The sequence below is a fragment of the Stegastes partitus genome, unplaced genomic scaffold (genome assembly GCF_000690725.1).
Source record: "Stegastes partitus isolate 25-593 unplaced genomic scaffold, Stegastes_partitus-1.0.2 Scaffold1501, whole genome shotgun sequence".
Classification (NCBI taxonomy): domain Eukaryota; kingdom Metazoa; phylum Chordata; class Actinopteri; family Pomacentridae; genus Stegastes; species Stegastes partitus.
The window spans coordinates 190331-204996 of NW_007579232.1; the positions used below are offsets into that span (position 1 = coordinate 190331).

The window sequence follows — 14666 nt, forward strand, 5'->3', positions numbered from 1 at the left end:
GGAATGAACTACACCGATATCCTGCGATCTCTTGCGAGGAAACACCGTGTGATAATTATGTCGTTCCCACACATTAATAACTCGTGGCCACGATTTACTAATGCGTGGGAACGAGTTATTTTTATCTCTTGTCGATGTCACCAGATGGGTTCCGTATGTGGCAGGATGAAGCCTAATTTCTGCTCCTAATGGAGAATGCTATTCAGCCTATCACCGCTTGAGGGCACTCCTTATAAGGGTACGGTGCCCATCTTGGGGTCTCTCGCTCTTGGATCTGAGACCGCCCACTTCCGGGTCGCCTGTCAGGTACCGGCGGCACTCCACGCAGGTAACGTAGCGGTGGCTGCTTCGCCAGCATCTTGCCTCACTTACATGCTCTATGGTAATCGGTGTTCTTTTATTGTAGCCGCATGTGTCACGGACCCCGTGCCAGTGCAATTTGGGCGTCTTCTGCTGTTGCCGCTACATAAGGGTGTGTCCCGCTCCTTCAGGTGCTAACTGAACACAGCTGAACGGTAGGTAAACAGTGTGACTTAGTTTTGTCTATCTGTTGGTTTGTATTTAACTTAGACTTATTGAACAGAGGCTGTGACTGGAAGGTGTGTCTGAATATTGGGACCGCTGCTGCTTTGCCGGGTTAGCGGCGCTCCGCCGCTTTGCCGCCGTTAGCATCACCGTTAGCCTCGCCGTTAGCATCGCCGTCTCTCTGCGGCTTGCTCTGGGTGGTGTCGCTCTGCTGCTTTGCTCCGCTTGCATCTTTTACTCTGCTTCACTTTGCCCTCGCCTTGCATGGCAGCATTCTTTGCTTTGCTTTTGTGACATTGTTTTTGTAGTATTTTGGTTTGTTGTGTTATATTTTGTTTAAGTTTGCCTTGCTTAGCTTAGCTTAGCTTTTTCTTTACTTGGCTTTGCTTCATTTGGTTTGCTGGTTTTGTTACCTGTGTTGGGCTTTGTGTTGCCTTGTTTAGTTTGTGTGATTTTGCTTTGTATTTTGAGTTTCATTATTTTCGCATGTGTTAGCAAGTACTGATATTGCTTGAGTTATTTCTTTTGTTTTGCATGGTTTTCTTGATTTCTCAATAGCTTTGCATGGTTTTCATTTGAATCTGCCTTGTGGGATGTGGGATTTTGGTGATTTTAAATTCTGTCAATGTATTTTAACTACTGTTTAAAAATAAAAGCTATTTTTTATACTGTAGAACCACGTCTCCCCCCAGTGTGTTTGCGAACCTGTGTGCTTTGCTGTGTGTGTGTGTGAACAAGGAGAACGTCGGTTCCCTGGGTGAGAACCTTAAACCCAGGTGGCGTTGTCGGTCAACACATTTCCCCCTTAGTCCATCAGTTAGGCAATCTATTAGTAGCGCCCCCGCACGCCCCGCTCGCCACACGTAGAATTCGAACAATAAAAAGAAAAAATATCTGAATCCTATAATTTGTGTTAATTAAATTAATTAACTTTATTTTAATTCAAATAAGGCCAGTCACCAGACGGGTTCCGTAAGGAACAGTGAACGTTCAGAACATAATTCACGATCAGTTCCTGCGTTAGTAAAGTTATCGCTGCTGTGCCACGTGCGTAATTGCGCCCAAAACGCTCAGTGTGAAGGGTCGTTTCTGCTGCTGTGTGATGCTGCAGGTTTTTATTAAAGTCTGAGGAAAGAATCTGGCACACAGCAAGCAGGACTATATATTGAAATGCTCGTGTTTCTGATAAATGATGCACTTTCATTTTTCTCTCACCGAAAGAATCTGAAATTAAATAGAGGAGATATTTTAGACACCTTCTGCTGTTTACTGTGGGGAACAAAGTGCTATTTCCTGAGCACAGAGGCGGACATCAGCCTCCCAATAAACTGCTTGGTCACGCCAGAGCTCGCACTTGAATCAAAACGGACTCGTTTTTGAAAAAATAGAAAAGTTTTCCGGGTAAGCGCGCTGATGCTGCGCAGAAACTCCCCTCTGTCTGTACAGTGTCCTTCCCTCTGCCTCCTGTTGCCTTCTTCACTTCTGTTTATTTCTCAGCTTGGACAACAAAACCAGCAACAAGTAAGAAGCTTCATTTTCACCTTAAACTTGCCTGATAAGAAAAAAAAAAGTCTGGAAATGTTTTTATTGAAAATTACGCGCTTGACGGAAAAAAAACAAACCTTGTTTTATTATAAGGACAAACAGCACCACGTTGTCTCATCACATCACAAAAGTTTCTTGTTATTTCTTAAACTGTGTCTCTTATTACATAACATGACATTTAAAGGTTGCTTCCTCTTCCTCGCCTCTCCATGCGCTTATTTGTTGATGCTGCTCGCGTTATCCTGCTCGCACTACCTGGATACGCGCTGAGTTGGAGAAACCTGCAGCCTAAATGTTGGAGTATTTGGGTAGAGATCGTGACACACAAACACTCTGGTAGTTGGTAAGAAATCAAAAACCAGAATCCTGCAGCCTTTACTTGCAACCAAACCGGAGAGAATCCACCGCTGCGCACGTTAACTGGCTGCTGAGTGGATTCAGACGTTAAATTAAATGAAGACACCCGCCCATGATGCGCCCGAGCAGCGCGTCTGTCCACCTCCTGAGGCTTTACAGCGATGCTTACACACACAAAGCGAATAATCTTAGTTTTTATTGTCCCTAACACGTTTCTGCACCATTTATTAAAAGTATACCTTCTTGGATTTCGTGCTTTTTCAGGGTTTTAGGATTTTAGATTTATGCGTAAAATGGCAGAATCTGAGCATCTGTCCAACACATTTAGTGGATTTTTTTTCTAAGTTTCGTAATGAAACTTTAACAGAAGATGCTCTTGTGGGTGGATCTGCATCTCAGCTGCTCGTGTGTCTCTGGCGCCATCACTGGTTAGATCTTTGACACGTACTGAGGTTTTCCTGCTGCTGGAGGTGACAGACTGTCACTTGACATCAGTGCACTTTGCTCTGATTTCTGACCTTCTGTGAAACCACAACGTGTTTCAGTTCTGCATTTCTACAGTAAAATGTACAGTTTGCATCCGATCATAGGAATCAGATGTCTCTCTATAATCAAATGTATTTTAATTACCACTCTGAAATTATCCAGACATGTTAAGATTCAGGAGAGGACTTGAAAGTTGAATTATTAAACCAATTTAATTAAGTTAACTTGAATTTAGTTCTAATTCAATGAATGCATGAGTTCAGATGACACACAACATTCACAACTGGAATGAAAACGATCCGTCAAAAAGATTAACTTTATCTTGATGTGATATTTTATTCCCATTAGTCACCATTGAACCTGTAGCTCCCGATTTATTATTTATACGCTACAGAAGGTGTTTTTTTCCCCACAAACAAACTGTAAAAGCTGGATTTACAAGCTAATAAAGTTTAAAATGAACTAGCATCACGCAAGTGTTCAATAAGATTCACGATAGTAACAAAAGATAATTTAAGGATTTCACTCACGAACACTGTTTCAGCTAAAAAAAATAAAGGATTTAAACAGTTTGCATCGATCTGTTTGCGTTACGAGTCAGGAACTAGTTTATCCTTCTCAGTCTAACGTAGATTTAATTACCTAACGATTGGCAGCACAAGGTTTTTAAGCTAAAAACTCATAAAATTAAGTTGATCCAACTAGTTGTGCCACATTATTTAAAAGGAAACTTTAAACGCTGTGTGTTTTATTGCCATAAATATGAACACAAGCTCTTAAGTTGTTAAATTTATAAATGTGTGTTAAATAGGAAGACGAGGGAACTTAAAATCCTCAAGTTACCTCAACTTGAGTTTAGTTTTAACTCAACTAATGCAGAAATTAGAGTTTAAATCATACAGAAAATTAAGTTGATGCAACAACCATCGTGTTTAAATGAGTTAATTTGTTGTTTTGCATTGAATAAATGTTGGAATTAGTTCTATTGGGTCAGTTTTTACAGTCTAAATATCCGCTGTGACCACATTCTATCCTTAAAAGCCTTAATGTTAATGTATACATGAGTAAATGTTTAGCTCAAAGTACCATCAGGCCTCCATCTCTGTCCAGAACTCGGATCCAACATAGCTTTTGTTTTCTAGATGTTTAATTTAGCCTCATAGTCGAGTGACTGTAACTGTGATCTCAGTGCTTATTGGTCCTTGTACCTTCCTGCATCATATATTAAAAGTAAACCGTCATGAATTTAGTAAAAACACACATTTATTCACATAGTTGGTGTCTTTGCTTCCATTTCTGTGCTCAGTCTTTACAATCAAAAACTTTTCAGGAGATGTTCTGTCTTCTGTTCATATTTGGGGCACTATTGCACCAACACCCTTTTTTTTTTTTTTTTTTTTTAATTAAAATCACCACATTTTCCACATTTTTTTCTGCTCATAACGAACCGTCGAGGCGACTACAAACGACAGGAAGAATAATCGGTGAATGAGTGAGTCCGTGTGACTTTATTTGTCAGAAATCTCTGTTTTCTTGTCATTTCTGAACATCAGATGAACATAAAGATGCTTTTAGTTCTCTGTGACATCAGTCTTTCTGTTCTCACGAGCCTTTTCATGGACGTTTACACGAGTAATAAATATTTAGAGTATCGTCCATCATCAGGCCTCCATCACACAGCTTTAGTTTCCCACAGATTTAGTTTAACGGGACAAAACATATTCACTAATACAGTAAAATACTCATAGCTTTTCCAGGACTGATGGTCTTGACACAATATGTTGGATTTTTTTTTTTTAAAATCTCTTGATTTTATGACTCGTCTGTTTTACTTTGCAGCCTCGTGAATCCCTTTATAACTTGGATTTACGTTCTCCATAAATAAAGACTCTTATTGTTATTATAGTGAAACAGTTGATCAAAAACTAACATACTGCAGCTGTAATATTAATTTTTATCCGTCCTGACACTTTCCTGCATCATATATTATGAGGACACTACTGTGGATTTAGTGGAATATCATTTTTTCAGAATAAAAAGCCACGTTTTGATGTTTTAAATCGACATATTTGGCGTCTTTTCCTCAGTTTTTGGGCTCAATCTTTGCAACTAAACACTTCCTCAGAGGATATTGTAATGTCTTATACTTACTTGTGATACTACTTCATCAAAGTACTTGTTTTTTTGGACAGATTTTCCACTCAGAGCTCGTGGCACACCGCGTCTATCAGTGTATTTACCTCAGACGCCATCGTTTGTTAGAAGTTTGGCACGTTCAGGCTTTTTCCTGGTCAGAGGCGACTCAAGTAAATGTAATCAGCTCCTAAAAGGAAACAAGTTCCTTTATTAGACAGGTATCTGACTATTTAAGGAACAAAAGTGACAATTATCTTGTAAAAACAGCCAAAGTTTCTTTCAATAGTAGCAAAAAAAACTATGATTTCTTTTTGTCTTGCTGGTAGAAAAACATAAAAATGTAGATTGTTCCTCTAAAAACATCAACTAATCAGTGTTAGAGCTGAAACAGATCCACAGTTTCTCTCTTAAAGCTTCATGACTCACACATTCTAACTGTTTATGTTATCTATTGTCTTTCAATTCAAGTGTAAGTTTCCTTCGTGTCCTGTCTGCATAAATCCTGGTGCTTTATTAGTAGACGTTTACTCCTGTTTGCTGTGTTGCTGGTTTAAATCCTCTCACTGCTAGAAAACATTTGATAAGCATCAAGAATTCCTCATTTAAAAACTGTGAAATTACATTTATGTTCCTCAGTTTTGAGCCCCACATCAAAAAAAACATAATTTCTACATCACTACATCACCGTGACTCAGCAGCTCTGTTTCTATTTGGACAAAACACTCTCAATTAGTTTAATATTTGCTCAGTTTGTGTTTTCTCACGCTCGTATCTTTTATGTACCCAGAAAAATGTCGACCAGGGTCGCCGTGGTGACGGGCAGCAACAAGGGCATCGGGTTGGCCATCGTCCGGGCGCTCTGCAGGCAGTTCAGGGGAGACGTCTACCTGACGGCCAGAGACCTGTAGGTAGCTCACCTGGACTCACCTGGACATCAGCATGACACCTAAATGTTCCCGAAACGTTTCCTGTTTCTGCTTAAACAAACTCAAACTGGGAGGAAACACATTAATCATTTGACATTTCAGTACATTTACTGTCGTATATTTGCACATTATGGTTCTGCACAGAATCACTTTAACATATTTTAATTTTTGCATCATAATATGATCCATTCAGTCCTTTATCTGCTCGTTACGCCTTTAATTCTGTACATGAACCGTCACAATTACACCACATTTCTCATTATGTAGTCAGAGTTTCCTGTTTAGTGCTTCTGTCAAAAGCACAACTTTATATTTGGACGATGAGAGAACTTCATAAAAACCTGTTTGTGTTCTGTGAAGTTAGATTTTCAGCTACATCATGTGTTAGATGAGACTTTGGTTCCATCCAGTGGAGGAGAAATGAATTACAACACAAAACAGTTATGTACCGGCTAAATTCTCTGTCATTTACAAGCAGGTCAGTAGAAATATTTTTCTTAATATGCATAAAAAAATCAGTCTGGCAACAGATTAAAACCCTGAATCATATGTTTAAGTCTATCTTTATATATTTGACTTTTCACCACATGTCATAACGTCAAATGTGCTCTTTTCGCTAAAAAGAAATAAAACAAATGACAGAAGCCTGTTAAATACCAACAGAAATGTGGTTAATTTGATATTTAATGATTTAAATCCTCTGAAAACGTGGTTGAAAATTCAAAGATTCTGACTTTTGTTTTTTTTAATATTAAATATTCATAACTAAATGTTTGACCAAAACATCGCTATAGACTGAGGTTGAGGAGTTCAGCATTAAAACACATTGTTGAGGAGCTGGTGTGATGCTTCTGAAGCTCATGTGTTTCTCTAATGCGGTAAAATGGCGCCATCTGCAGGTCAAATCTTTAATTCTGCATTGGATTCAGTCTGAGATCCTGAAGACCTGGTTGGGCTTCAACCCACGGAAGCAACATCTGGCTGTTGTTTTGTTTTTGACACATCCCAATCATTAAAAAAAGGTGGAAACATAATGTTGAATTTCAGTTTTAGTTTTATAAAAAAGGGGGGGAAAAAATCCTGGAATCAACATTTTCCAGTTATGCTGGTTGCAGCTGAGTCTCGAACAGCTTCGTGTTTGCACCGAGACACCAAGAAGGAAGTGAGTTTGATTAAATAATATGATTTTTGAACTTAAAACCCCCCAGATAATTTAGTTTTTAAAGGTTCTGTTGGTGTTTTAAAAAGACAACACGTCTGTCAAACCCAGCGAGCTTCATGGTTCAGAGGATTAACTGATTTATTGTTGTTATTTTTGACAGTATTTTGAACAGAACATAAAGAACAACTCCTCCGAATGGTCCAGTTGTTGGTGTGGTTCCGCTTTGACAGGCCTGTGCTGAGTTCATCAACTTTTCATGATTAATTTATTAGTTTGTGTCAGAAATTTGTGTCAAATTGAAAACTAAAGAGCCAAAAGCTGATTTTCAGTTTGTTCTAAAAGCAAATAGTTGGAATCAATAAGTCAACTAATTGTCAGGGATTAGCAGGAAAAGAATCAACAAGCTGGTTGGCAGGAAGTAGCAGAGTGTTCAGGAAAACGCCAAATTAAGAGTCCACGCGAATCTCACAAAGGTAACTAATCCAAATGCAAAACACTGAGAGAACCAAATATCCAACAAACACAAACCTGGTTAACATGAGGAGCACACAGAGGTAGTCAGGCTGGAGCAGGGAGGAGACCCGGAGACCAACAGGTGAGCAGCAGCAAACAGGTGAGCGTCAGGCTGGAGCAGGGAGGAGACCCGGAGACCAACAGGTGAGCAGCAGCAAACAGGTGAGCGGCAGGAAAGAGGTGAGCAGCAAACAGGTGAGCGGCAAACAGGTGAGCAGCAAACAGGCAGGGAGGACAAAACAGGAAGTGACAGGATGCAGGTGAAACAGGCCAAAAAAGGAGGGAAATCAGGAAACAAAGAACGCAAGTAAAAACAGAAGCCACGCATAAGGAAAGGCGATTTCAAAATAAAACAGGAAGTAGCTGAAAAGCACCGTGAGATCTGCAAATATAAAAATGAAAAAAAGAAAAAGAAAAGAAAAACAAGCAGGAATATATTACTAAAACAAAACCAGACACCAGAAACCCAGGAACCAATTGTTTTTTCAATTCTGCTTAAAAATTGTCTGCAGAATTCAAACGTTACAGAGTGCTGATTGGTGAATTATTGAAGTAGATATCATCACTTTGTTCACGTCTTCAAACCAGTTAGAAGAGTGACAACAACACAAAACAGGAATTTTTGGAGAAACCAAATGAACTTTGGTTAAACATTTTGTATTCATGCAGAACCTCTTCACCAAAGACGATAAAAAAAAGCTGAAGAATTGGAGATAAAAACAACAAGTGAAAGTAAATTTGAATTTTCTTTGTTCCTGCTCCAGCGGTCGAGGCGAGGAAGCCGTCAAGTCTTTGTCCTCAGAGGGACTGAATCCGAAGTTCCACCAGCTGGACATCAATGACGTGAACAGCATCAGAACCACGGCTGATTATTTCAAAGAGACGTACGGAGGAGTGGACGTCCTGGTCAACAACGCCGGGATGGCGTTCAGAGGTGAAGCTGGAACCATTCATTCTCATTTCTGTCACATTTTCCTTCGCTGTGGATCATTTTTCACTGCAGCATAAAGTCCTGAACCTCAACGGAAACAGAGAATCAGTAAATTAGAATTCCTGTTTTGCAGCTCAAGTGGTGGGAATAAGTTATTCTGATTACTCTCTAGAGCTTCCTGTTTTCTGACACTGACACACTGGATTGACGCAAACGTACAAATACTCACATCACAAGATCTTTGCTGGCTTAGACCTACATATCATTGAAATGGATTAAAGCTGAAACGTGCAGAATAATAACAAAACTGCACCACAGCTTTAAACAAACTTAAGATTTTAGCCTCTTTCCTCAGATTCAGATCCGTCTCCGTTCGGCGTCCAGGCCGAGGTCACCCTGAAGACCAACTTCTTCGCCGCCAGAGACATGCTGACTCACTTCCTGCCGCTCATCAAACCCGGAGGTACGAACGCAAACCTGGATTCACAAAGACACGCTTCAGCAACAGTTAGACGACACATTTCTTTTCATCTTTTTTTAGCTGCTGACTGTTTGCAATGGAGACTTTTCAAAATAAAAGCATCAGCTCTTCCGAAATTCAGTGAAAAAAACTTCTGCCTCCTCAAACAACTTGACAGTTTTAAGAATATTCCACAGGAAAAATTCAGCCGAGAATGTAAGAATACAAAGACAATAGAATAGAATAGAATAGAATAGAATAGAATGCTTTTATTGTCATCATACACAGAGTACAACAAACTTAAAAGACAACTCCAGTGGTGCAAAATATAAGCATAAAAGAAAAAGACAAATAAGAGTATACAAATATATTTACAAAAGGAGCCAGTAGGAAGTAAATACAGTCAGGCATGAGCAAGGTAACGGCCAAACGGTAGAATAAATATATTGTGCTGTTGAGGTGAGAACACTGTGGATCAGGGATCTCCAACTCCGGTCCTCCTGAGCTACCGTCCTGCAGGTTCCAGACGTCTCCGCACTGCAACACACCTGACCCAAACCAATGGATCATCAACAGACTTGTGTAGAATATTATCAATTCACTTTAAATTCTAAACCACGCTGAGCTCCTGTCTGTTCGTTGCTGCCACTGCGTGTCCCATACGGCGTTTATGAATCCCTGTTCAGACACATTTCTGCTTCATCAACCCTTTAAAGTGAAGGTGTTCGGCCATTTAGACAGAAAACACTTTTCCTTGCTGCTGTTTGATGCTGAAGATATTTAATAAACTCAGAGGAAGTAGTTCTAAACAGCTGGAAGCAACAAACTAAGCTTCAGGTCCTGTTCGCGTCTCACAGATTACATTGACTATTGGTGGGTGTTGCTCATCTCAGCTGTTGGTGTTGTTACGGCACCAAAGTTTACTTTTTATGGACATTTCAGCTTGTGGCCTCATAAATGTGAAATTATAGAACAAAGCCAACAAGACATGTGTGTTTGAGGTACCCCAACTTGTGATTTTCAGATTTTTTTGATCTGTTTTTTGTAGCTGTGTGCAGTTCAGAGTTGTGCCGAGTTAAAAGTTCAGTTCAATTCAATTCAATTCCATTTGCACAGCACACTTCACAACACATCATCACACAGCGCTTCACATAGTCAGGTACAGACTGTACAAATTAAACAGAGAAACCAACAATCCAAAGCAGCCTTTGGACTCCTTCTGAGCAAGCGGTGGGAAGGAACCAAACCGGCCCCCAAACCTCCGGCAGAACCGGGCTCAGGGCAGGAGGCCATTGGATGAGAGTGGGGATGAGGGGGTGGAGATAACAGGATAGCAGATGGAGAGCAGCAACAGAACAGAACAATAAATATGAAGTATTTAGTGAAATGGTCCAACCTGGTGTCATCGCTGTCGCAACTTCTAGAGAAAAGTGAAATCTGACATCATGTGTCATCAGAGTAACAGAAACTAGAGCAGGTCCAAAAGAGGCTTCAGTTTAAAGTTTGCCTGTTGAGTTGACCAACATTTTAAACTTAAATATACTGTTTCCTCCACGTTAAACTGATCTGGGAGCCAGTTTTCAGCCTCTCCAACAGCATCGACCATCTAAAGTGTCTCTGTGAAGCCGAACCCTGGATCCGCTCCACCGTCCGCCTCTGCTGCCGAAACAAACCCATCAGAACTCAGCCTGCTCAGAAAATTGGCAGACAACACGAGCGCTTGTTCTGCTCAGCATCCCAGATTCAAGAGTCGGTTTGGCCTTCGCTCACAAAGCTGCTTCAGAGGCGACGGCGGTTCGGCGGATGTGTTGAACGACTGCGATCTGATCACAGCCGTGTCGGGTTTCAGCCGCTCAGCGTCTCACAGGCGGCACATTTAGAAAATTACACCAGACTGGTCTCTCTGCTTTTTGATTTCTATGATGTGCGGTCACAGTTAGTGCGGCGATGCTAATTCTCCAGATAGAAACACAAACACAACTTAAACTGAACAAAAGCATAAATGCAGCGTCCAGTGCTCCTCTGGTCTCATTCAGACAGAAATGTAGAATTGTTTTTATGATTTAAATGACAAAACAGGCCAAATGTTTGGCTTGTTGAAAAGTAAAATATGAAAGGTGACATGTGAAATTCAATATAACACAAAGCAAATTAAGTGCAGCATGTAAAAGTCTTCCTTTATGATTTAAAGACAAATGTGGGTTGTTTTTATGAGTCTAATGACAAAACAGGCAAAAAAACTAAACAAAAAAAGGCCAGAAGATCGAAAAAGTGGAGATAATGTGATAGTAAAATAAATATGAGCAAAAGAAAGAATATCTTTTCTGAGTTTTCTCCATCTGCACATCATCAACCAGCAGACTTGATGGTTTCCTGCCACTCAACAAACATTTATGTTAAACACTGGATGACTCTTAATAGACTGAGACCTGCTGAGTTTATACCTGAGTTCAGCAGACGGTTGATCATTTGTGACGTTTCTTCAGAATAACAAACCTGCAGCTTCACTCGTCCTCTGCGTGCTTCAGGTCGGGTGGTGAACATGTCCAGCACCATCGGCTCCAACGCCTTGAAGAAATGCAGCTCCGACCTGCAGCAGCGCCTCCGTAGCGACGACATCACCGAGGACGAGCTGGCGGCGCTGATGCAGCGGTTCGTCGACGAGGCCAAGAAGGGCGAACACCGGCAGGGCGGCTGGCCGGACACGGCCTACGGGGTATCCAAGATGGGCCTGACGGTACGATTTAGCACGCTAAAGTCTGAAATGGTCCACGGTGGAGGCTGCTGGGACATCGAGCAAAGAGCAGAGAGCTGAAAGAACAATAAAACGTTCAGGAAAAGTCTGCATGTTTTCTGCTGCTTTGGGTTTTGAAGTAGAAGAACCCTGAGCAACTCCATTGTTAATGTTATTCATTATCTCTAAATGTAAGATAAACTCGATGTTCATAAATGAAATGCAAAGACTTTTCTTTGGAAGTCAAAGTCGTTTAAGTCAAAACGAGTCACTAGAACCTTCATGAACCCTTTAAATACCAGTTTAACGTGACGCCACTGGTGTTGTTTTGTTGTTTTTGTCGTTTCCAGGTTCTGACAGTGATTCAGGCTCGTCGTCTGTCCAAAGAGCGACCGACTGACGCGGTAACTGAAACATAACCAGCAGCTGAAGGCTTGTTTTAAGAGATTAAACAATATTTAAATGGGACTTTATGTACTTTATGTACTAGTTTTATCATTTCGAGTCCAGTTACGCTTCATTTCAAATCTAAATTTACATCATCTTTGTGTTATTTTGTTATTGAACAGCTGCTGTCAGATCTCATGACCTCATTTATTTGAACCGCGGCTGCAGGATGTTGGTAAAAACTGACATATGAAAAAAAACTTCCTTTTTGGTGATTCTCGTAGATCAATCTGGACTTGCTTGAGTTCCTTGTCCAGTTGCTACGACTAATCTACGAGAATAACCTGGACGACGGAGAATCTTCACAGAGATGCTGTTTGGTGGTTTCTTGTCATTTCCAACGTACGTTTTCATCCTGTTTGTATTATTTCTACAGATCCTGCTGAACGCCTGCTGTCCAGGGTGGGTTCGCACCGACATGGCGGGCGATAAAGCCCCGAAGTCACCAGACGAGGGCGCTGTCACGCCGGTCTATCTGGCCCTGCTCCCGGCCGGAGCCACGGAGCCTCACGGGAAGTTTGTTTCTGACAAACAGGTTCAGCCGTGGTGAAGATAATGAAGAAAACTCAGTGATGTCAGAGTTTCATCTTAAGCAGCTATTTGCCAGAAAACATGTCAAAACTAACACATAAAGCAGCTTTTAGCCCTAAAAAGTAACACAAAACCCACAAAAACACCTTTTTAAAGCAGGTTTTAGGACCAAGTTTAGCACTAAATCCGAAATAACTCATTTAATCCACTAATCTGTGACCAAGTGTGAGTTTGTGCGTCTTAAAAAAAGGTCCATTTTCACTGTTACATGAAAAAAAACCAACTTTGCTGAACAGAAATGCCTGTTTGCTTCAATAGATTTATTTCATGTCACAGCAATAAATTAACTTTAAAGTCAAAAGTACTTTGACTGGACTGCAGTGTGAAATACTTTGGATAAAACACTGAATAATGCAAAATAGTGCATGCAGATGTTCTTTTCTGGCTCCAATTTCTGTCGTTCTGGTGAGAAAAGTGATTAAATTAAACCAAATTTGCACCAAAAAGTTAAAAATAGACCAAAACCAAGTGTGTCCATCGGTTCAGAAACCTGACAAAAGCTGCCTCGACTGGTCATGAAATAGTTTCTTAGAATGACGCTGCTGTGTTTGTGTGCAACTATAACGATGCTTGAAGCTTTTTAAATGCTGCCTGGTTGCTTCTGATAAAACGATTTTCTCTTCGTCTCACTTTGCCTTAAACATTTTTTCTACTTTTTTAAAACAAAATGCGTTTCTACAGCACACCTGTTCAAAAAATGTCAATAAGGGCGAAATTAGTGCTAAAACGTGAACTGGGTCAAAATTAAATCCTAAATCACACTAAAAATAGAATTTTTTAATTAAGCTCAGCTGCCTAAAGTTACTAACAGTTTTAATCTAATTTATTATGAACTTTGAATAAATCTGACTCTGTGTTGCAGGTATGTTTGTAATAAATGTGTTGAGTGTGAAAGTGTAATTTAAAAAAACTTGCTGCTGGAGGCCAAAGAAAATTAAAAACCTTCAACAACTCAGATTATTTTTGAAACAGTTGTAAAGTTTACAGGTCGACTCACCTGCCGTGGCTTCAAATTGATTAACAAATTCATAAAATGCAACTTTTCTGCCAAGTTTAAGAAGTTATTTATGTTTTTGCAAGATGGAAAAAATGGGAAATGTGCTTCTTTGCCTTCGTTTTTTATTGTGTACTGTGTCATATAAATATATAAACCTGCCCTCTGTGACCTACATGCACCAGTAAATATGACGTTTGTGATGGATGTTGATGCATTTTGCTGTTTTGTTGTTCATTTATATACAAATGTGCTCAATAAACTCTGCTTTAATGTCTAAATGAAGTGCTGTAGTCGTGTTTCTGTCCAGTCTGACGTCTGTTAATGACTGAGTTCAGCTGAAAAACAATTTTTTGGACGTCATAAAGGCAGAAAAACAAACAGAACTTGTTCCTTACAGGTCAGAGATCACGAATAACAAGATTCTGACATCAGCTGGTTTACTTTTGTAAAGAATGTTGAGCACCAAAACTGTTTTTTAAAAATCATCTTATAAAGATTTTACACATATTTTATACCATTTTACAGTCACAAATCTATTTATCAACTTATTTTGTCCAGTTAAGAGAGAAGACTTTAACTCCAGGTGAAGAAAAATTAGGTTAAGTTTAGTTTTAAATCAATTAGAGTTTAAATTACACATGATACTACATTTTTTTCAATATTTTTATTTTTCTCAGCTCATCACATTAATGTTTGCAGCCTAAAAACTTCACCTGAATCAATAAATTAGATGTTTTTTTTCATGCATGTTCAGTAAAACACAGAGTGAAGTCAAACCTCTGAGTTGCAGAACAACATTTAACAATCCTGCCAGTAGTTCTGATTTATGGGCACATTTACGGAGAGAAACTTGCAA

The 14666-nt window shown here is 39.8% G+C and overlaps 1 protein-coding gene across 2 annotated transcripts; it reads left to right on the top strand.

Annotated features, from left to right (window-relative positions):
* The first annotated feature begins 421 nt into the window (after positions 1-421).
* On the top strand, positions 422-14092 carry LOC103370934 (carbonyl reductase [NADPH] 1-like). Of its 2 annotated transcripts, none has more exons than XM_008300128.1 (7): positions 422-515; positions 5837-5953; positions 8415-8584; positions 8937-9044; positions 11570-11778; positions 12126-12179; positions 12599-14092. In XM_008300128.1, exons 2-7 carry the CDS (start codon positions 5841-5843, stop codon positions 12770-12772), a joined length of 828 nt encoding a protein of 275 aa, XP_008298350.1. In that variant the 5' UTR covers positions 422-515; positions 5837-5840; the 3' UTR covers positions 12773-14092. The 2 variants fall into 2 exon arrangements, with proteins under 2 accessions (XP_008298350.1, XP_008298349.1); XM_008300127.1 differs by lacking the exon at positions 422-515 and adding an exon at positions 1923-2046.
* Positions 14093-14666: the final 574 nt, after the last annotated feature.